This window comes from Pseudoliparis swirei, chromosome 8 (genome assembly GCF_029220125.1).
Source record: "Pseudoliparis swirei isolate HS2019 ecotype Mariana Trench chromosome 8, NWPU_hadal_v1, whole genome shotgun sequence".
NCBI classification, from domain to species: domain Eukaryota; kingdom Metazoa; phylum Chordata; class Actinopteri; order Perciformes; family Liparidae; genus Pseudoliparis; species Pseudoliparis swirei.
Genome location: NC_079395.1, coordinates 17,543,405 through 17,564,356, shown reverse-complemented (window position 1 = coordinate 17,564,356; position 20,952 = coordinate 17,543,405). Strand labels below are relative to the sequence as shown.

General features: G+C 48.1%; 1 protein-coding gene across 3 annotated transcripts; it reads right to left on the bottom strand.

Moving 5' to 3' along the window:
* Positions 1–673: 673 nt before the first annotated feature.
* Positions 674–20,010, bottom strand: sugt1 (SGT1 homolog, MIS12 kinetochore complex assembly cochaperone). 3 transcript variants are annotated; one of them, XM_056421045.1, is made up of 13 exons: positions 19,895–20,006; positions 19,763–19,811; positions 18,716–18,806; positions 18,523–18,592; positions 18,000–18,070; positions 16,633–16,686; positions 15,012–15,040; positions 14,776–14,798; positions 14,393–14,489; positions 12,983–13,090; positions 3,539–3,626; positions 2,710–2,882; positions 674–1,276 (listed from the first exon to the last, which is right to left on the bottom strand). In XM_056421045.1, the coding sequence occupies exons 1-13, from the start codon at positions 19,906–19,908 to the stop codon at positions 1,175–1,177; spliced, it is 969 nt and encodes a 322-aa protein (XP_056277020.1). In that variant the 5' UTR covers positions 19,909–20,006; the 3' UTR covers positions 674–1,174. The 3 variants fall into 3 exon arrangements, with proteins under 3 accessions (XP_056277020.1, XP_056277018.1, XP_056277019.1); XM_056421043.1 differs by lacking the exon at positions 674–1,276 and adding an exon at positions 2,420–2,573 and having other exon boundaries at positions 2,690–2,882; positions 19,895–20,010; XM_056421044.1 differs by lacking the exon at positions 674–1,276 and adding an exon at positions 2,420–2,573 and having other exon boundaries at positions 2,690–2,882; positions 19,763–19,808; positions 19,895–20,010.
* Positions 20,011–20,952: the final 942 nt, after the last annotated feature.

The window sequence follows — 20,952 nt, the reverse complement described above, 5'->3', positions numbered from 1 at the left end:
GTCGCTGCTCTCCAGAGGGATGAGCAGAGAGGAGTTTCGAGTCCTTTAATGTGAGTCTGTAATGAGACTAAAGTCTCTGTCGCCGTCACGCTGCCAGATCTTACCCACGATGCAAAGCGCTTAGCTCCTTTTGATGTCACGGAGCCGCCTCGGGTGGAGGGTGGTAAGGATGGAGGCGGTGTGTGTTGGTGTGTGTGTGTGTGTGTTATGGAGCTCAGAGTTTGATCGTCACGAGAGATGAAACGGCGCGTGATGAATTGAACACTTAAGTCGGCGCGAGCGGCTCGGTGACGCGGCGTGGAGGCTGATCCGTGTTCACGCTCTCTGGCCCCCTCACGCAGACATGTGGGAGGAGAACGGGGGGGGGGGGGGCATCCTCGCCTGCTGGCCAAACGGCTTCGTGGGGGGGGGGGGCTCTCCCGTCTCGATAACCACGGAGTCACACGCCAGATCTCCCCCGCCCAGCGCTCCTATCAGCGAGGACACATTTCATTCCTCCCAGCGTATAACCACAGCAAAGCTCCCCCCCCCCCATCTGGTGGGATCCCTTCCTACTTCCCCATCCGGTCCAAAGCAGTTTTCCACAATTGAGAAAGTTTGTGAGCCAAACGACAAATCTTATATATCTTCATAAAAAACGGCATGATCCGAGAAATGCAATCATAGCCACCAGTTAAACATCTCAACCGGTTCTTATTTATTCATTTTTTTAACAACTTAATTTTTTTTTTTATACAAGTGCCAATAATAGGAAGTCATGAAAGGCCCCGAAATAGAAAGGCTGTGGGCGCTTCTGAGAAACCCGGGAGGGGAGAAGAAGAATGACGTGAGAGTTGAACTGAAGCGTCTCTTAAACCAGACCGCCCTTCTTCGTCCGTCGGCCTTGAAAACCAGACAATATTAATATCAGTCCATCAACACAGGTTAGTCAAATGAACTGACAGCATCCGGTTACAGCAGAGGGAGGAGAGGGGGGGGGCACGGAGGTGGTTTCGTGGAGTGAAAGTGCACCGAGGCTCCCTTCAATTAGCGAGCAACAGCACAACTGAGGGGTTGGGAGGAAGAGGAGGAGGAGGAGGAGGAAGCAGTGCATGGTCACAGAGGCTGCGATGCATCCAGCACCCTGCTGGAGCTCAGAGGGAGCAGAATGAGGGGGGGGGGGGGGGTGAAGTACTCAGTACTTCTTGAACTCCACGTCCTCCGGGGGGCTCATGTCCACCTTTTTCTTGCCCACGTCGACCCAGTTGGTGCTCAGGACTGTACCACCGGACTCCATCTGCAGGGGGGCGAGAGGCAGCGCTGTAGTTAATGTGTCATAAGATGACCGTTATTCTCCTTAAAACAGAGGTAGCCAACACGGTGCCCGCGGGCACCTGGTCGCCCGCAGGGACCACGTCAGTCACCCGCGAGGCATGTTCTAAAAATAGTCAACATTGAGCTCCGTCAACAAAAAAAACGCCCATAAGACCGGGCACTAGGACCTTGGGGAGGCTGCAGCGCTGGCTTTCTCACGCTGCAGGACGACAGCCAATGAGGTGAGCTCTAAGTAAGTAAGTTCAGCTGGTTACCGAATATCAGTCGTTGTTGATGAGTGTAATATGTTTCTCCATTGAATGATATATTAGACACTGAACTAGTTCAACTTTATCTCAGTGGTAGAGTCCAAATGAGCATAAAATATCACTGTGACCCGGAGATTCTGTCTCGAACACGATATCCAGGGTTTAAAAAAAATTGCTCAATCGCGCAAACATAACCACTCTGCTTATTAACATCAGGGCCTGAACACTGACAGTGTTAGGAGGACCTATTGTTCTTAAAATCTTTAGTATTTATGTGTTTTAGTGTTTTTCTATGTTCATAATCAGAATGACGGTCAGAACAATCAAAAGACCGTATAGTCATAAGAGCGCCAGGTTTCATCAAACCACGGGGACGTCGTGCGGCGGCTCATTATGAAAAGGTCATTTATGCAAATGTATATTCGGGAAGTTTATATCAAACAAGTAGCCCTTCGGATTAGTATTAGTATTTAGTTTTGCGTTTTATATTTATTTTCATTGATGCTCTGATGTGCACCGCTGCTGTGATTTTTGAAATTTCCCCACTGTGGGACAAATAAAGGAATATCATATCATATCATATCATGTTATGTTGTACCCTTGAAGTAGCTCTCGGTTTCAAAAGGGTCGGTGACCCCGGCCTTAAAGCGTCTTCTGCTCCGGGTTGTTTCAACAAAAATGCAGAAATTAAAATATAAAAAGTATCAACGTTGGTTAAAGACGGCGAATCTGTCTTTTTAAGTGTCGCGTCGTGAGCTCGTACGGCTAGAAACACAGAGAACGCTGCCCCCCCCCCCCATCAATCAGATAATCTAATCCCCCAGACATCTAATTGCAATCAAGTGCACATCTTTCTGTTCACTTAAATACTCTTAAGGAAGCTCATCAACGAGACAATCAGTCCGCATCACGGCGATCACCAGCAAACTGAGACGACAGGGACATCTTTTGTGTTCGGAGGGCGGAAAGAGCTCGACAACTATTGGAGGCGTCGCCGTGGACTGTGTTCCTCTGGCGGAGGATCAAAGGCAAAAAGGTAAATTATGTTGAATGTTTTATGGAGAGCCGCTGAACTAACGACATTGCCGAAGAAGGGCCTTTGAGTCGTGAACTTGCAGATGACTCACGGCCGCTCGGGGACACTCACAAAGGACTTGTTCATGGCCTTCTTGACCTCGTCCGTGCCGTCGCAGTAGATCTGCTGGAAGAGCTTGTTGAGCGCCGCGTCTCCCTCCAGCTTCTCGGTTTTCTCCTCCTCGCCGATGGCCACCACCAACTTGTCCCATTTGCAGGTGACGTGGGACGACGGAGGGCACTGATCTGAGGGAGGGAGGCGAACTGTGAGGATGCGGGTCACGTAGCTTCAATCGGGACCGAGTGGGAGGGATCTCACAGCGGCGGGGAGACATTTGACAAGATAAATAAATGACGCATCCTCTGAAATCAGCCCGAGACTCATCGGCTGGATTCGTTCTGCTCACTGAAGGATCACGCTGAGATTTGATTTCTCGTTATTTTGAGGATGCATTGCGACCTCTATAATCCCAACAAGAGACGGGGAGCGGGAAATGTAATCCAGACGCATATTTACATAAATACAGCGTCGGACACGCGGCCGACACATTCAGGCCGAGCGGCAGCGCGAACCCAGACGTCAAATATCCTGTGTAAATGTAGCTGTAAGCCGAGCTGGATGCATGGAAACGATGGTTTGGCTGCCCACTTAACTTTTACCCCCCCCACACACACACACTTACATAAGTAATTAATCCTGTCAGTAATGGCAACGTGTGGGCTCAAATATTTGAGTGAGTCATATTCTGCCGTCATACCTTTCCCTCTCCCTGTATACTTTTGCCGTCGGACTAATGAAAGACTCGAGCAGAGTTCCACTACCCACTCTCGTTTTAATGCAGAACAGACACACACAGGAGCTCATATTGATCTTGAGAGAGAGAGAGAGAGAGAGGACTGACTTGGATTGAAGTGTTTGATGTTGGACTGTCCCTCTCCCTCCAGCTTCTCCCATCTGATGGCATCTGTCTTCTTCATCTTGAACTCCACCTGACAAAGAAGACAAGGGCAATTGGCGGGGAGAAGGAGGAAGAAGAGGAAGTAGGAGAAGACTAAATAAATAAATAAATGTCTTTGCTGCACGGGACCAAAATAACACCTCCATCAAAGTACAGGACATCAGATCATTATTGCGGCCAGAGAGGCTGTCTGCTCAGAGCTCGTCTTCAGCTCATTCTGCGAGTGTGTGTGTGTGAGTGTGTGTGTGTGAGCGAGACACATCAGGGATATGAGGGGGCACAGCTCAATCTCGAACCTCACTGACAGACATACTGCACTAACGAGATGCCTGTCAGCCAGAGGGCCAGTGTGAGAGATGGAGCGAGCGGAAGGAGGAGGGGAGGGGGAGGGAGGGGAGGGGAGGTCAGGAAGAGGAGGGAGATCCTGATTCCACACAGCAGCATCTGATCCAAATCATTATACCGGGAGGACGTGGGAGCAGAGGAAAACAATGAGGAGAGAGAGGACATGGACGCTGAGCTGCAGTGACAGATCGCATACCAGCGACAGCGAGACACGCAGGCCCCCCCCCCCCCCCCCCATTAACGGAGAGTGTGTGCGTTTGATACGTGTGCATGTGAAAGGCCGCGCTGGTTATGTCGGTGCAATTAAGGAACATTTCTGCTCTGCTGGCCGATGTGATGATTCATTTATGAGGGTGCCGGAGGAGAGGAGGGGAAGCCGAGAGGAAGACGAGGAGGCCGACTGGCGCGAGTGCTGGGGAGCAGATTGGGGGAGGAGGGGAGGGAGGGGGGAGACGTGCACGATCGCTGCTACCTTCTCCGGCGAGGTGATGAGCCGGAGCGAGCGGCGGCACACTGATGGATCGCCTTGGTGCGTGTCAGCGCTTTCGGCTCCGCAGAAATAGAGGCCGCTCTCTCTCGCCCTCTCTCTCTCTCTCTCTTTCTTTAGAAGGCATCCTCGGTGTCCGAAATTAACTTTTTTTATTTGGGCTCACCTGCGAAGGGGGCCGTGAGACAACAAAAAAAAAAAAAGATCTCTGCCTGAGAATACAGGTCAGCGCCCAAATTATTCATACTCATCCTTCAAAAGACGATGTCACCCAGCTTTCTGTGAGGTAATCTCTTCTGACATCATAACGGAGGAGGGGGGTAGAACAGTCTGACATCCCCCACCCCCCTCTACTTCACACTGTGATTAAAAGGGCGTGAGGCGGTGAGAAAGTCAGCAGGTTATGAACTGCACACGAGAGCTCGGCCCCGTGAACGCCCTCCAGGAGGGGCCGCGTGGAGGATGTGAGTCGTTAGATCCACATTTAAATTATTCATCCGCTCTCGCCCCTCGTCTCAACCCGATCGGACCGGTTATGGATGTTTTTTGTTTTTTTCCGATGCGGTCCGACGTCCCGTCGCAGGAACCCGGCCGCTCTCCTCTGAAGCGGCAAAAAAAACCACACGCTTCTAGAGGCGTGTCATATTATCCCCCCAGTGTCTCGAGGTGGTGGAAGTTATTTCGGGCGTCCGAGGTTCTGCAAGCAGCGCTCGCTCCTTGAATTGGTTTCATGCATAGGCGATGGCGCTCCCATCTGTCGGAGCACTTCAAAAGCAAAAAAGGATTTGCATGAAACTCTCTCGGCTGCATCGTTAACACAAGAGACGAGCGAGCCGTATGACACAAATATCTGCCTCTCTAATCAAAATTCAACGAAGGTACGAGTCCGTGTGCACACAGATGTTGGGCTGGATTCCGGCACGCGCCCGGAACGGCGAGCAGGAAGCACCGTTCTCACGTCATTAAAATACTCTGCCGCTGTGTTCGGTTGCAACTTAAAGGTTAATTTATCCGACCAGAGACAGAGTACCGTTTCCCCCAGGGACGATTAGAAGAGCGATCAATAAAGTCAACGTATAAAACACAAAACAGTGAAAACATTCTGGCTTCTGAATGGAATCCCTGAATTCTCCAGGTCGTGTTCCCACGCTGCTTTGTTCAACACTTTCATTCAGACCGTTTGTGTTTGAGAATCTGATTTTAATCGACGTTTGAGACGCTCCTGTTGGCGTGTGGATGTTTGGTCTCTCTAAAAGAGCTCGACTCCGGGTCTCACGGCGCTCCGCAGGCTTCAGTGTGAATCAAAGTGCTCATTTACCTGATACGGCCTTTCTTAAAGCCGTGCTTGTGATCCTGATCACACCGGGTTGGACTTCTCCAGATGTTTGGTTGACCAGGTGGACGAGCCGTTAACATTCGGCCTTTAACCCCGACAGCTCTCATTGATAGCTCTACGGGAAAATAGAACATCCTAAAACTGCCTTCCAGCTTCGCAGGTGCCACATATCGTCTTTAAATTGTGTGAAGGGCAGCAGGACTCCGCGTTCCCCGTGTGTGTGTGTGTGTGTGTGTGTGTGTGCGTGCTTCTATGCGCGCTCTTGGACCATACAACATTAATCTGCTGCCACATCTGTGCTTCCTGGCTTCTAAGGGACATGGCAGGCCAGGCGCCATGTGTGTGTGTGTGTGAGTGTCTGTGTGTGTGTGTGTGTCTGTGTGTGTGTGTGTGTTTGAGACAGGCGAAAAGATGGCTCGTAAAGGGGATGTGATAGCAGCGCCGCATTCGGGTGCCACCACCCACAGGACCCTTGGGCTGGACAATACAATACTGCACTAGCCACACACACACACACACACACACACTATTTACAGAAGGGCACTGGGGTCCCGTGTCGTTTGTCACATGCATTTGTAACTCTCTCACCCCCCCGATGTCCCCCTCCTTTCCTCACCCAGCATCATCTTCCTCTTTTTCCGGATCCCCGCGGATTTCAAAACAAACTCGGCGAGAAAGCGAGTAATGAAATAAATATAAACATTCTTCCACGTTGACAGGCGTGGAAATTAAAAGAGCGGAGATGCCACTTCTGCCATTTGCCAAAAGGAGACGAGTTTGGAAGTGAATAAACGAGCGAGTGGGGATCTGAAATCTGAAATTGCGTCGAGTGCGTGCGCACGTACGTGCACGCGCGATGTCCAAGTGAGGGAGAGCGCGCGCGTGTGTGTGTGTGTGTGTGCACCGTCTGTTCTGATCAAACACACTGGTGTGTAATTGGCTCCCCGTTGTCGTGGTGACCCCTGCAGTTGGAATGTCTGTCGTGGTGGAGGACAGGAGGAGGTTGCACTGACGATGATGTGCGACAGACGACACACAGCAAATACTTTGTGTAAGTCTCTCTCTCTCTCTCTCTCGCTCTCTCTCGCTCTCTCTCTCTCTCTCTCTCTCTCTCTCTCTCTCGGAGCTGCTCACGATCGAGGCGTGGTGAGGGCAAATGTTTGGTAATCTTTCTCAAACTTAACACATTTTGTCTTTCATTTTCACTGTGTGATTGAGTTGTTGTGTTTCTAGTGTCTATTTGTTGGTTTATTTGGGGGTTTATTGGTGTTTTGTGGAGATAACCGTGTTTCTGGTGTGAGATGGCGTCCTCTGAGACCGGGTCTTGGCGTCCGGATCGAGTCCCGCAAAGTACCCGGAAGAGGAGGTCCTCCTGGCGGTGGGAGATGTTGGCGGACACGAGAACACCTCCGACGCCTCCAGGTTGAACCGAGGGCTGCTGGTGTTTTTTACGGAGGAGCGGTATGTGTCCGCGCTGATATGCAGCGGCGTCACGCTGAGCGGCGTGTACCTGCAGGTGTCCCCGCTGACGGTGCCCACCACCCGGGTCACCGTGTCCGGGTCCCGCCGTGTTGGAGAGCGAGCTGCAGTGTCGCGAGCGGCTTCAAAACGATCGGTCTGGGGTGCAGACACCCTAAACTAAAACACATAAAGTCCTTCCGGAGGCAGGTGTTAATGTTTCTGAACTGTCCGTCTCAGACGCTGGAGATCTCCTTCAGAGTGAAGCACAAGGCTCAGCACTACATGCTGTATGCTAGCGGGTAGCATGAAGTGCTTTAGGTGTGGGGGACTGGGGCACAAGCGCGACAGCTGTCTCGCGAGCCGGCCGGAGGGAACCCCAAGCCGGGGACCGCGGCGAGAAGCGGTCCTGGCTCATGGAGCGGGCGGGCAGGGCCCCGTGGGCGGGGGAGGCTCCGCCGGCGAGCTCCGCCCACTGGGGCGGAGGAGGCAGAGCGACAGTCACACCGGGGAACAGAGTGCTGATTCAGCTGAAGGAAATATTAACGAGGAGATTTCAGCTGTTCAGAATACAACAGGAGAGGGAAAACAGGTGGAGGATTTACTGACAGGAGCAGAGGAAGTGAGGAAGGAAAGTGGAGAAACGGAAGGAAAAAAGGTGGAGGAAGTACTGACGGAGCAAAGGAAGGGAGGAAAGGAAGGGACCAACACAAGGAAAAAGGTGAAGGTAGCACTGAGAGGAGAGGAGGAAGAGAGGAAGCAAAGTGTAGCAGGCAGCAACGGCCGACAGCTGAACCCGATCAGAGCCAGGCTGCTGGCCCGGAGGAGGGAGGAGAGGCCTGTGTGGTGGAGGAGGAGATGGAGGAGAGTGGAGAGGCCTGTGATGTGGAGGAGGAGATGGAGGACGAGACAGACTCTTACTCTGACTCTGCCTCCACCGGGTCCCAGGCTTACGTTGGAGATCTCTACAAGCTGGAGGACATAAATAGCTTTCTGGATGAGAACTTTGGGCAATCGGTAGATGTCCTAGAGCATTTTCCAGTTGCACACAAATTTATGAAAAGTGTCTTATCAATACAGAAGAAGGTTGGTGTGGAGACTTTAGATGAGAAGAAGCGCTACCGTCTTAAAAAATACATGACTGCTATCAGGAAGCAGTTGAAGCCGAAGAAAGGCTCCAAAAAGAGGAGAACTAAGTGAAACTGTCATGAATGTGCTGCACGTTAGTTTTTTTTCTGAGACTGTTGATTTTCTACTTCACGTTTCCTTTTCATGTTTCGGTGCACAAGGTGAGGGTTGGGTCTTTGGGCATCGGCTTCAACGGGGACAAAGAACAACTCGGTTCATCTTCACGAGAACAAGCTGTGGTCAGGGGGAGGTTCCCCGGTGTTGGGGACATGGTGGCTCCTCCTTCCTCCTCCTCCAGTCTGGAGAGGTCCGGACCAAACAAATGGTTTGCTTCCCTGATGGTGAGATGACGACTGACCCGGTGGAAGTGAGACGGCAGGCCGTGAGCTTCTGCGGCGCCATCTTCAGGAATGAGAGCGTTGATGAGCTGCTTGGAGACCCTCCTCAGCTGGGCCCAGGAGAGGGAAGGCGTCACCCTGGAGGAGCCGACCGCTGCTGGGGGTCAGAGGGCTGCTGATGGAGCTCCTGGACTGGACGTGCCTGCAGATTTCTGTGAGCACTTCCGGAGGTGTTTGGGAGCCGACCGGTGGGAGGAGCTGCAGGCGTTCAGGGACAGGCCCGCTGCCCACGACATGTCGACAGGCAGCTCTGCTCCCAAACAAGGGGCCTGAACACTGCGGGCGGTGGGCTGGTCAGACAGACAGACACTTCTGTGCAGGCTGCTCGCCAACCGTCTGAAGAAGCTTCTAGAGACGATCATCCACAGAGACAGATCCATCATGGACAACTGGTTTCTCATGAGAGATTTATTAATTATTTGTAAACTGTATGATATTGATGTGTGCGTAATATCATTTGATCAAGACAAGGCCTTTAATCGTGTTGATCAGGTTTTTCCTTTTTTTCCACTTTAAGGGCTTTTGGTTTTGGTGGAGGGTTTGAGTCACTTTGGGGTTTGATGTGCAGGGAGCTTCCTGCCTGGTGGAGGGGGGGCTGAGCTGTCCAGAGAGGCATCAGACAGGCATGTCTATGTCACAGACTGACGTTAGTGAATCTGTGGGCGCTAAAGGACGTCCTGTGTTTAGTCAGAGGAGACGCTCTGTTGATGAACTTATGACTTGTTTCTTTACTAATGTTTTCTTGGTTTTGTTTGTTTGTATTTGGATGATTTAGTTTTGTACGTTTTTTTGGATGAACAATGTAACTAAAGCCTGAATGAAAAATAAAGACACCTAGACAATCTCTCTCTCTCTCTCTCTCTCTCGCCGTTGTTCATGTGAACGTTTTGTTTTCCTCGATGAAACGGCTCCAAAACATTTGAAAGCAGTTCGGCTCAGAGCGGGCGCACAGTTCACCTGTAGAGTGTTGAGGCGCCGTTCCGCTTGTCTTGAACATTCGAATGCTGCCAATGAGGGCTTATAAGCCCAGTGTGTGTGGGTCTGTGTCTGTGTGTGTGTGTGTGTGTGTGTGTGTGTGTGTGTGTGTGTGCGTGCAAGGGGCCATGTGTACCAGAGGAGCCCAGTGGACCAGGGAACAGGCAGGGCTTTGTGGGAGTGGAGGAGGGTTTGAGCGCTCTCTTTCTCGTTATCCTAGAGAGGTAGAAGAGAGAGAGAGTGTGTGTGTGTGTGTGTGTGGGTGTGGGTGTGTGTGTACGCAAGACAGGGAGAAAGGCAGACAGACTGCGTGTTTGTTTATGTGTGTGTGTGTGTGTGTGATAGGCCATGGAGAGACAGACAACAACAAGAAGAGCATCAATGAAACCGAACAGAAAGCACGGCAGAGTGCGAGAGCATCTTCAGCTGTGGTCTCTGGAAGACTGCGCCCTTGTTTGAGCTGCAGCCCACGTGCACCTCTGGTATGCAGGCTCTGCTGTTGCCATGGAAAAGCGCGAGTGGTCGGTCGTTTTTTTTCTTTTTGTTGAGAGAGGGCAGTTTCTGTGCAGGTCAGCCTCCACTCGGCGCAGTGCAGCCGGTGGACACAAGGCACGCAGCAGAGAGGTTATGTAATGCCACCGATCACATTTTGTGCTGCTGTGGTATTTCCAGCACCTGTGATCACGCGCCGGCCTTTCATCCCCCGCGGCCTCGCTGAGAAGTAAACTAGAATGCATGTCCTCGTCGGCGGCGGCTCGGCGGCCTGTGGGGCTCGTTTGGGGAGGTGGAGACTAACCAGAGCTTTTCTTCTTAGGCACTTCATGTAAGCGCTTGTTTTTGTTCATGCCGGTCCATCCGTGTTACACAAATCTTATAATAACGTAGATAGTTATATTATATAAAAGGCTGGGGATCGTTAGAATGATTTGGGGTTTTGGTAACCCTGACACGATTATTTTCTTAGAAATACTGAAAAACTAAAATAAAATTCTTTCTTTTTTATTTCACAAAAGAAACTGAAGAGTGATAGAAACAAAACATTGTTCACTGCTCGCTCAACGCCAGACGACACCTCTAGCCCTAAGCCGTGAACACAGTGGAGCATTTATTAGCTGTTGTGTATTTTGTTGTTGTTGTGTATTTATATTCAGTCAATCATTGCAATACAGTACAATATTATTCTATATAATACAGACGGAAAGACTGAAAAGGTAGACGCAAAAATGCTTATATTAATTAATATTGCTTAATATTTTCCTTTCCTAAATTATTATCATCAAATAAATCAGATAATTAATATGAAATAAAGAAAGAAAAAAGCTAAAGAACCCGACGAGCTGGTGGAGACCAAAACCGGAGATAATTAAATTCAGTTTATTTTATATAGCCCGATATCACGAATGACCGCTCTGCCTCAGAGCGCTCGACAATCGGCACATCGTGATATAACGGGCGTATATCCACTGCCTCCGGAAAGGCCAAAGAAATGAATTCTTCCGTGTTTGCATATGAAGGACTGTTGAAGCCTATTGTCCAACAATAACACCGCTATTGTTTTATAGTTTTTAAAGCCCGATAGCCGAATTCACTGAGGCTTCCCCGACTGTCGGCCGCACTGTTAAGACGACATTTCTACACCGCGTTTGGCAGCATTCACCTCGGTGTGCACGAGGAACATCAGCCGTATCGATATCATCCCCGCTCCGCGCTCCCCGTGTCGGCATCTCTTTTCATTTCAAATGACATTTCTGTATCAGAATTTGATAAGGAGCGCACTCCTTCCTTCTCATGCTCGGGGTGGGCGAGTGAAGACGTCACGAGACGCGGCCGTAACCGTCGGGTTCATCTCAGCGCGCAGCCAGAGCTCTGGAAGTGACGGGTGTCGGAGCGCAGCGGGAAGGAGGCTCGCCGTCGTACGAGGAGTTCAATAACGTGAAGTTAACCGCAGCTCGCGTTTGTGTTTTCTTCGCAAATCTTCCCCAATGTTATCTGATTGACATGAAATCAGATGAGAACGTTGCCCCGACGTACGAGTGATACATACGAGTGGACGACCCGTGTGAAGAGCAAACAAATGGTTACCGGGTTCTTCATCTTCACGATGAAAAGCTTTTGGTTGAGTTGCAACAGGATACAACTAAAGACGGGATCCCTGTGGAAGACAGCGGGGCCGTAAGTTCAGCACTGCATCGGCAAGACCGGAGGGACTAATCGCCCCAAGACGATCTCTTCCTCCTTAACGAGTGAAAAGAAGAGGATTTTTTTTTTTTAAATCACAGGCCTCTTGATCCTTGGGCTGAAACCTGACAGTGCAGTAAACCCTGAATCAGCAACACACATTCAGCCAGCACACTCGTTAGCCCACATCCTCTTTAATGCACACAAATTAGTCTCTAGTAAAAAGTGCCCTTCCTACTCATTAGGCCCATAATCACCTTTAACAGTGCTGAGGAACTCTTAGAGAGCCCCGATAGAGGGGTGTGTGTGTGTGTGTGTGTGTGTAAGGATTTATGGGAACTCCGCTAACGTCTCCACGGGAGCCGCACCGTAAACAGCCAGAGTGGATTTTTTGGGGGGGATTTCTACTCCAGCTACAGTAAGCTTAGCCGGCATTAAGGAGTTATAGGTCGTGACAGGCTGCTTTCCAGCGCTTCAAATTATTGGAGAGATTTAAGATGTTAATCTCAGAGCGCTGAGGATCAGTCCGTTTCGGGGAGCCGCTTCGACTCACATGTGCACGGTTTCCTTCTTCCGCCGCCCTCGCTATCCGACTATCGGTCGAGTCGTTAACGCCTTTGAGAAAGACGCAAAGCATAAGGAATGATCAGCAATTAAAGACAATAACAGCCTGAGCATAAAGATAACATCACGCCGCGCGGCGCTCCGAGGCAGTTCAGAGATGGGAAGCGTCGTCAGAGGAGCGCCGGCATCTCTGCAGCGTGTGACGTTGCAGCATATTTTCTTTATGGCGCATAAAACATGTTTAATGGTCGGCTTCTTTACCGCGTCGTAGGCCACACGCGGCGTCCTCGCCGTCTCCGATTGAAACTCGACGACTTTTTTGTCTTTCAAAAACTTCGCCGGAGTGCTTCTATGACCTTGAAATGTTGCTTTTATGTTTTTCAGTTTGAGGGGGGAAAGTTGTGCGGTGGTAAACAGTTTTATATTCCACCGCAGCCGGAGAAAAGCATCGGAAAACCGGCATCTCGCAGGGCGGCGTGGCGCCACGGGTTTCCTGAAGTTAAACGTGACGGCGGTACCTTGGTGGTGAGGATCTTGAAGCTGCTCTGTTGAGGGACGACGGGGTGCAGGAGGTGCAGGTCGAGGTTGTAGTTCTCCTCGGATGCCAGCTGTATCGTGGCAGAGAGCTGAAGAGGACAGACGGCGGGAAGAGCATTAGGCGGGAAGAGCAACTCGGTAATCTAGTTGTCTGGGCGGTAAGGCGACGAAGTGAATCGCACCGTTGGACCCGCCGTGTTTGCTCCTTCTAGAATACATAATCACTTCATTCCTGAGACTGCGGGCATTCACAATGTCATTTGACTTCACTGCAGTTTTTAGAAAACACACCAAACAAACGTAGAGAAAGAAAGTGTGTGTGTGTCTGTGTGTGTGTGAAGTTGTCAGCTTGTCCCGGAGAATAATCATCCGATGTGGCTGGTTTTGTCGGCCAGGAGTATCGTCTCTCTCGCCGCTGTCCCCTTCGGCCAGTGACCAGTGACGAGGGTCAGACAGCTCCTAACGGCCTGTCACTCATGAGGACCGGGGGAGCCCGTTGGTTTGGAGGGACGTGGACTCAACCGGGGCCAAAATCTCCACACCCCTTCTTGGCGAACGCTGCCTTCGTGTAGAAGAGCAGTCGAAGCGGGCCGTTTGGGGAATAACTCGGCGGTTGTCATCTCAGGAACATAAACAGCACAGAACAACCAACGCCTCCGATCTAGGACCAGTTGTGTGTAAGACGTGGTTTCATCGGGGATAAAAGCTTGGAAAGTTCGCCAAAGTCGCTAAAACCCATCAAAGCCTTATTATTCATCCTCGTCTGTCGGCTCACAGCTGCTGCACGCGCAGTCGCCGGGGAGAAGTGGAACCGCTGCCTTTCATCTCTAATTGCTTTTGTATATACTGACCTAGTAAAAAACACATGAACTTATCTGCACTTCACACCACAGACAGAGGGAGCTTAACAAGTGACTGTGGGATTCAGAGCGAGTGAACTATTTCTTTTGAAAAGTGGTAAACTCAGTTTGTTATTCTATTAGGAAAGACAATGCCGGTCCCCGGGGTGCCAGCGGTTACCCCTCGGAGAGGGGAAGAAGCAGGAAGCACAGGAAAAGAGAAAGAGAGCGTTGGCCCCAGAGGGCTCCGCGGCTGATCCTAGATCAGTTATGCCGTCTACCTACAGACAATTAGGGGGTTGGAGAAGCTGGGGAGGGTAAATTGTTCTTAGATCTGTACTTTGGGGGCAATGTTAACAAGGCACCACTGGAAGCATAGTTGGGTCTATGGGGAGTGTGTGTGTGTGTGTGTGTGTGTGTGTGTGTGTGTGTGTGTGAGACCCATCTAATGGGCCCCCCTGAGGAAACACCCAAGAGCATCTCTGTTCCACACAAAGAAAGAAAGCCAAGTTGCTCTTCACTCCAACACTGCTCTTAAGTGTGTGTTTATACCTCTTTTTCCATGAAGTTGACACACACACCATCCTTGGGTACATTTTTTGCCATGACAGTGACGATGACTTGAGACTCCGTTTGGTACCAGTCATGTCTGCAAGAACACACAAGCAGGTATTAGCAAGATTAGCGAGTGTGAAGACCGTTGTCATTTCCCTTCACTGCCATTGTGAATATAGGAAACTTCTTGAAAACAAAAACTTGAAAATGATAAAGAACATCAGTGGCACGACTCGTATGGGTCTTAGACGTAAAGTGTTACGGCTGCTTTGAGGCTGCAGCGCCTGGTTAATCACAACGCTCGTGTAACAAACAAAACAAACATTGAAACAACATAAAATAGATGGCGAGGTAAGGCGTATTTACATCCATGCACTTACTTCACAGGTGGAGCCGCCGGTGTCTGCTCGGTCATTCGGCCCCGAGACAATTAGAGAGGAGGATGTGGCGAAAAGGCAGAGAGATGAAACACAAAGGAAAGAGGGGGGTGGGGGAGGACAAAAATGTGAGAAAACATAACAAAAGAAGCTTGGGCTCCCCTTCTTTGAACAGGAGCATACGCGAGGCTGATGCCGAGCGCAACATTGCCACCTGGTGGCCGTGCAGAGAAACTCACCCTGTTGTCACTGTCGCTCTGCGTCTGCTCTGGAAAAGAGAGAACAGGATTTTGGGCGAGTGGCAGATGGAAACATTCAATAAAACTGCTAAATCAAATTCGAGTCTCTTGACGACGATGGCAAAGCTATAAAAACACACATTTTAATTAAAAACACATTTGTCCACAGATTACAGAAAGAGAATAGCAGACAGATGTTCCACAGCGGGACTCACACTCCCCCCCCCCAAAAAATGTCCATATGCATTTTTTTTTGCTGCTGTGAAATAATGTTTTATGTGATTCAAGTTGACTGGTGTGCTACCATTTACTTGAAGAACTAGATTTACAACCCTTTTTTCCCCGAAATAAACGTGAATCCTGTAAACACTTATAAATATACAACAATATTTAAATATTCGCTTATTGTGTAACTGCATGGTGTGGGGGGGGGAGGATTAAATGAAAAGATATAAACGTAAATGAATAAAAGGAACGAGAAACAACGTTTTCTAGGAGGCTAGATAGAGAACAAATTAATTTAGTGTCTAATCAATTCAAATTCATAACAGTCCTAGAAACAGATGAGGTCGTTTCTGGTGCTACCACGGCCAGCTGAGGCCGTTCCTGGCTCAGTGGCTCCGGCAGCCGGCTGTTCCTGTTTCTAGGCTGCCCAACGTCAGAAAACACCCATTTCTCTTGTCCAATTCCATGACGTGCAAACACCGCCACATGCTCCACCCATCTCCGGCCAGTTTGTCCAGCCACGCCCAGTAAAAGCCCTGCGAGCCCAAGCAGGCCTGATCACCGCTTACGTGCATCATACATTATTCAATGACTTCATTAAGAGAGAGAGGGGGAGGGGGGGGAGGGAGAGAGAGAGATGACAGGAGTGTTAATGTTGTCTTAATGAGGTCGCGTTTGATATGGTGAGAAGGGGTGGGGAGGGTGTTTAGAGAGAAAGACTGTGTGTCGGAGTTTGTGTATTTTTAAACCAGCAGGGTGCCACATGTGATGGAATAACCAGGTGCTGTGTGTGTGTGTGTGTGTGTGTTGATGTTAAACACACCATCACCGAAAGAAAAAAGTTGTGTTGCTGTTGTGAGCGTGTGAACTTTCAAGTTTTTAGGAGAAGGGGATGTACACCCTGTCTGTGTGTGTGTGTGTGTGTGTGTGTGTGTGTGTGTTTGAGCAGGCCTATGAAGGAGTTGGGTCTCAACGGGGGGGCTTTCAAACATCAAAAACGTTAACTCTGATGAATCACACCGCTCCCGGGATTACGTGTGCGTGCGGGTGTGAAGCGTGTTTGTCAAAACTCGCGCTCGTGTTTACCCGAGATGATCCAGAGGGCCCCGGCATCACCAGCACACAGAAACGCAGTGTTTAAGAGCACGGAGTAAATAGCAGAGAGAAGTTTAGAGTGCGGCTGGTAATCGGACTCCGGAGGCCGGAACTATTTATTATTTCTAACTAAAACCGCCACAGGCCATATTGGGAACCAATACTTAACATCTTTAGACATTATGAATACATTAAAACAATATCCTCTGAACCTACAGCCAAAGACCAACATCAGCTCTAAATAATTCTCTAGCATTAACAAACGTATAGGGATTAGTAAAGTTTCTGTTCAGCTACTTACCTCCCATCATCTCCTCACACCGCTTGATCCAGATCTCAAATGATTTGTCAGAAACTGCGGAAATCACATAAAAATTAAACATTTTTTGCCTTGCTTTGTTCAGTAATAAACATTGATAAAATAAGAGGCTCGATTAGAGAATCTAGTGTCAACATTTGAGGTGAGGTGACGTGGTTTGACTAAGAGTCATACATTCAATAAGTGTGTTTCCAGTGTTTAGATCAGAGGCTAAATCTGTTTTGCTTAACATTTCTATATAAATGGATTTCCAACCCTTTTGACTTTTTAAAATGCTTTTCTTCCATCCCAATGCTTAAATGTTGACCGCTCATCCAGTTGCTGGTAGAGCCAAAGCTCAAAAGCTAAAAAGACCCAAAGCAAAATAGCGTGTTCTGTAATGCTTGTGAAAATATATCCTTATATCTTTGTTCACCGTCCGCTGGCGAGGTAGAGCTGATTTTGTTATTCTCTAATAGCCAATAGCTTGAAAATGCAAGTTACTATTTCACGGATAAATACGAAAGGAAGTATATACAAATAGAATGGAGTGATAGTCGTTGTGTTCATGGTGTGGTGGTCTTTAGGGACCATCGGTTTGATGAACAGCGATAGAGACACTGCAGCTGCAGCAAGTCATTGAAACGGAGGTAATTGTGTCCGGGTTGACAATGTCGACAGCTGTGAGCAATGTGGAAAGCCACATTTTGTAATCTGGACATATGGAACTTGTAAAACACTTGTAGTTGCCGTTTAAAAAAATGGAGAAGCATCAGAAGAATGTGAGCATCAATTACCGCATCAAATATGGGAACTATAATAACACTCAAGCTCTCTGGATACAGAAATACAATTGACATGGTGGAATCAAGAAAAACACGGAAGCGTGAACTACCGCTCTTATATCATGCTGGACACCACAGAGAAATACAGAGGCAGAATTTAACATTTTTAAAGTTTGTTTGTAGTCAGTCTGACTGAGAGTATGCTTCGTGTTGTCAGTGAAATAACTGTGAAAGAAGTAAAAAATGTGGTTGTTATGTTACAGCAATTTAATTTATGGCACATCGAGCCCTGATTTACAACTTTGGTTAAACTGTTGACCAGAACTATGTTTGAAGTATCCTGTAATACACTTACCGGCTGCCAGGAAGGAATTCATAGAGCCATAGTGTGAAGAATTTAATAAAACCTGTACGTTCAGAAGTCTCACTGTATTGCATTGTATCCCTAAAGCTGAGAGGACACAGGTTCATCCCTCTGTAGTCAATGAGGAGAGAGAACCCGACAGCACACTGGTGCAAACAGTGGTTGGTAGGGAGTAGGATGATGGGATGTTTGTACTCCAGGCAAAACACGTCTGTACTCACCATCCAGCTGGTGTCCCTCAGTGAACGCTGCGTGTGCTGACTCATAGTGGCTCAGGTGGTATTCTGCTATTCTGCGGTTGGAAGAGAGAAACATGCCACATAAACTCAGATCCGACAGTCTTGTAAAAATAAATGTGTCCTCTTACGACATAAAAGATTTGGACCACGTACCTTATTAAAGAAGTTAAACAACATTAAAATAAACTTTATGGCTGGTTGAAGATAAACGACTGTTTAAGTGACATTGGACTTAACGTGACTCAACTGAAGCAACAGGAATATTAGGTTGAATGTTCATAGCAGATGTGATTGTAAAAGAAAACAAGTTTAATTGAACTTGATTGGAACCACTTGCGTTTACCAATCAACTATATACTACAGGAACCATTTACCAATCAACTATATATTACAATTATATTATTATTAGAGTCATCGGTTCCATCGACAGGAGCCTCAGTTGAGCACATACACAGAATAAAAGAGTGATTTCCCCTGATTCTCTTGATCCTATTTAAATACACACCCTGTTCGCATGAAAGCGAGGGGAAGGCTGGGTGTTAGCTGCTGTGCCTTTTTGGCATCATCAATAGCACCTGCAAAACAGAAAACAACACTGTTATATTTATGCTTTGTGGAAAAAAGAAAGTGCATTTTCATTCAAAAGGATGATGTTGTGACTAACATGTCATGTCAATACAAGGAGTCCACAGACTTACAGCTGTAGTTTTTGAGAAGTATGTGGACATAGGCACGCTGGCAAAGCCACTCAGCGTTGTCAGCGTCTCCTTGCAAGGCCTCATTGAGTTCCTAGAGGAACACAACATTGGGTTTTAAGAGGACAGCTCACAGTACTGTTTGATTCAGTTGCTGACATGCTGACGAGGAGCATTAGCGTAGGGCGACCAGACGTCCTCTTTTTGAGACCTAAAAAAATGCGTCCGGCAGGGATTCCAAAAACGGGATTTTGCTTCGTTGGATATTTGTGTTTCTCTGGGTCTTTCACAAACTAGTATTTACCCCTTACAAGTTTTGGAAATGGTATCTCCCTTACGTTCCACCTTCTTGCGGAGCTCTGACCGTATAGAGAACAGTCATTGGTCGACCGATCTCAGTGTTGCCAGATACACGAAAATGATCCTCCTTTTAGGCATGTATATCACAAAACAGGCAGAACAAGCCCGTTCCTTTCTCAGGGGGGCATCGTGAAGGAGTTATGCTTTGGGCACCAACATGGTCGAAGGGTCCTCTTTCTCACAAACACAAATCTGGTCACAATAATTAATAATATATCATAATGCAGGCTGCATGAAACACGGACACGTTGAACATCAGAAACTGACTTCTAGCAAGTTGAATTTGTTAAAGAATACAGTGTACACGCTTACAATGCCGACATGTCAGACATCACAGGCGTTATCTGGTAATAACGCCCCTCGACGGCCAAGTGTCGCATAGATACTGGCTGTTAAGTCAAACTAAATACACCCCAACACACAACTGGTGCCGGGACGTAACGCTAGAGTTGTCATACGTAACGTTACCTGCTCTCCCTGCGTAGTGATGCTAGCAGGAACCGTGAGCTAACTTAGCTAGCTCACTAGTTAGTTCGTATGAGAATCGGTGCTAACATTAGAAACGTTAACATAAATGACACCGCGCTTTAAGAGACTCCGCGGAACAGCTAGTCAGGAGACTGAAAGGTTAAATGATGAGACAGAGCCAGCTGGTTGTTTAGTGTTTGGCTAGCTGGCGCTAATGTTTACCTCCAGAGCTTTCTGTGGATCCTCGTCCATGAAGCTCTCGGGGAACCTGCTGCAGAGAGACCAACGGTTACAAACGGCCGCAGACACACGTGTTTGACTGAAGACATTATTCACGAGAGGAGTCGCTCTTGCCTTTCGGCTGCCATGGCTTCGCTGCGGATGTGGACAGTCGATCTGGAGCGGCAGGAATGGTTCTAGCGGAACGTGGAGACTTCTAGAAACGTGATAGCGGCAGCTGCCACAGCTCGAGCGTAGCGACGGGGCCTGTCAACATCCGACTGCGCGCCGCTCCCACTGCGACACCGCCACCTGGCGGCCCGGAGGAGTCACGACATTACACACTTGACGGCAGATTTTTTTAAATGTAAAAACACAGTGCAAACTAGAATGGGCACTCGGTAGAGCGCATACCTTCGCATATCACAAGATTGGGCATTGAATTATGAACATGTTGGCATTAGTTGCATGCCAATTGGATAAAAATTGACCGTGCAATGGTTAAAAGAAGATTTTGACCTTTTCATGACCTTGACCTTTGACCCGATCGATCCCAAAATCTAATCAGATGGTCCCCGGATAATAACCAATCATCCCACCAAATTTCATGCGATTCGGTTTAATACTTTTTGACTTATGCGAATAACACGCACACACGCATACAAATACACGGCGATCAAAACATAACCTTCCGGATTTTCAATGCGAAGGTAATAAAAGGACAGTCATTCCTTAAATACGGCTTTTCCTAAACATATATTAATTATCATTAATTGTGAATATTAACATATTATACTTTTACAAATGTTCAAGCATTTTAATGTAAAGAATGTCAATTTAGGGGGCTACATTGACATACTTTGGATCCTATTAGTTTCGTCAACAATGGTGCATCAGCTTTTATTAAATGAGTGTTTTGTAAGAAACATTTGAGTGTAGCGCAGTACAAAATACAATATTTCCCATTTAAATGTAGTGAGGAATAAGAGTAGCGTTAAAAGAGGCATTCAGTAAAATTAATTGACGGTGCATCCTGCAAAGGTGAATCATTTTATTTATGTTAGATACTGCTGGAGAATTTCCCTTCAAGGATCAAATAAATCTTTAAATTTTTTTTACATTTGTTATCGTATTTTGTATTGAAATATCTGTACCGGCAAAGCAACTATTAAATAAAGCTGTAAATAACATGC

What these genes read in the sequence shown, in the direction of transcription:
- sugt1 (XM_056421043.1), bottom strand. An exon ending in CATCAAACACTTCAATCCAA is followed by an intron (nt 2,883 to 3,538) that starts GTCAGTCCTCTC and finishes TCCCTCCCTCAG; the next exon opens with ATCAGTGCCCTCCGTCGTCC. An exon ending in GTGAGTGTCCCCGAGCGGCC is followed by an intron (nt 2,574 to 2,689) that starts GTGAGTCATCTG and finishes ATCCTCCGCCAG; the next exon opens with AGGAACACAGTCCACGGCGA.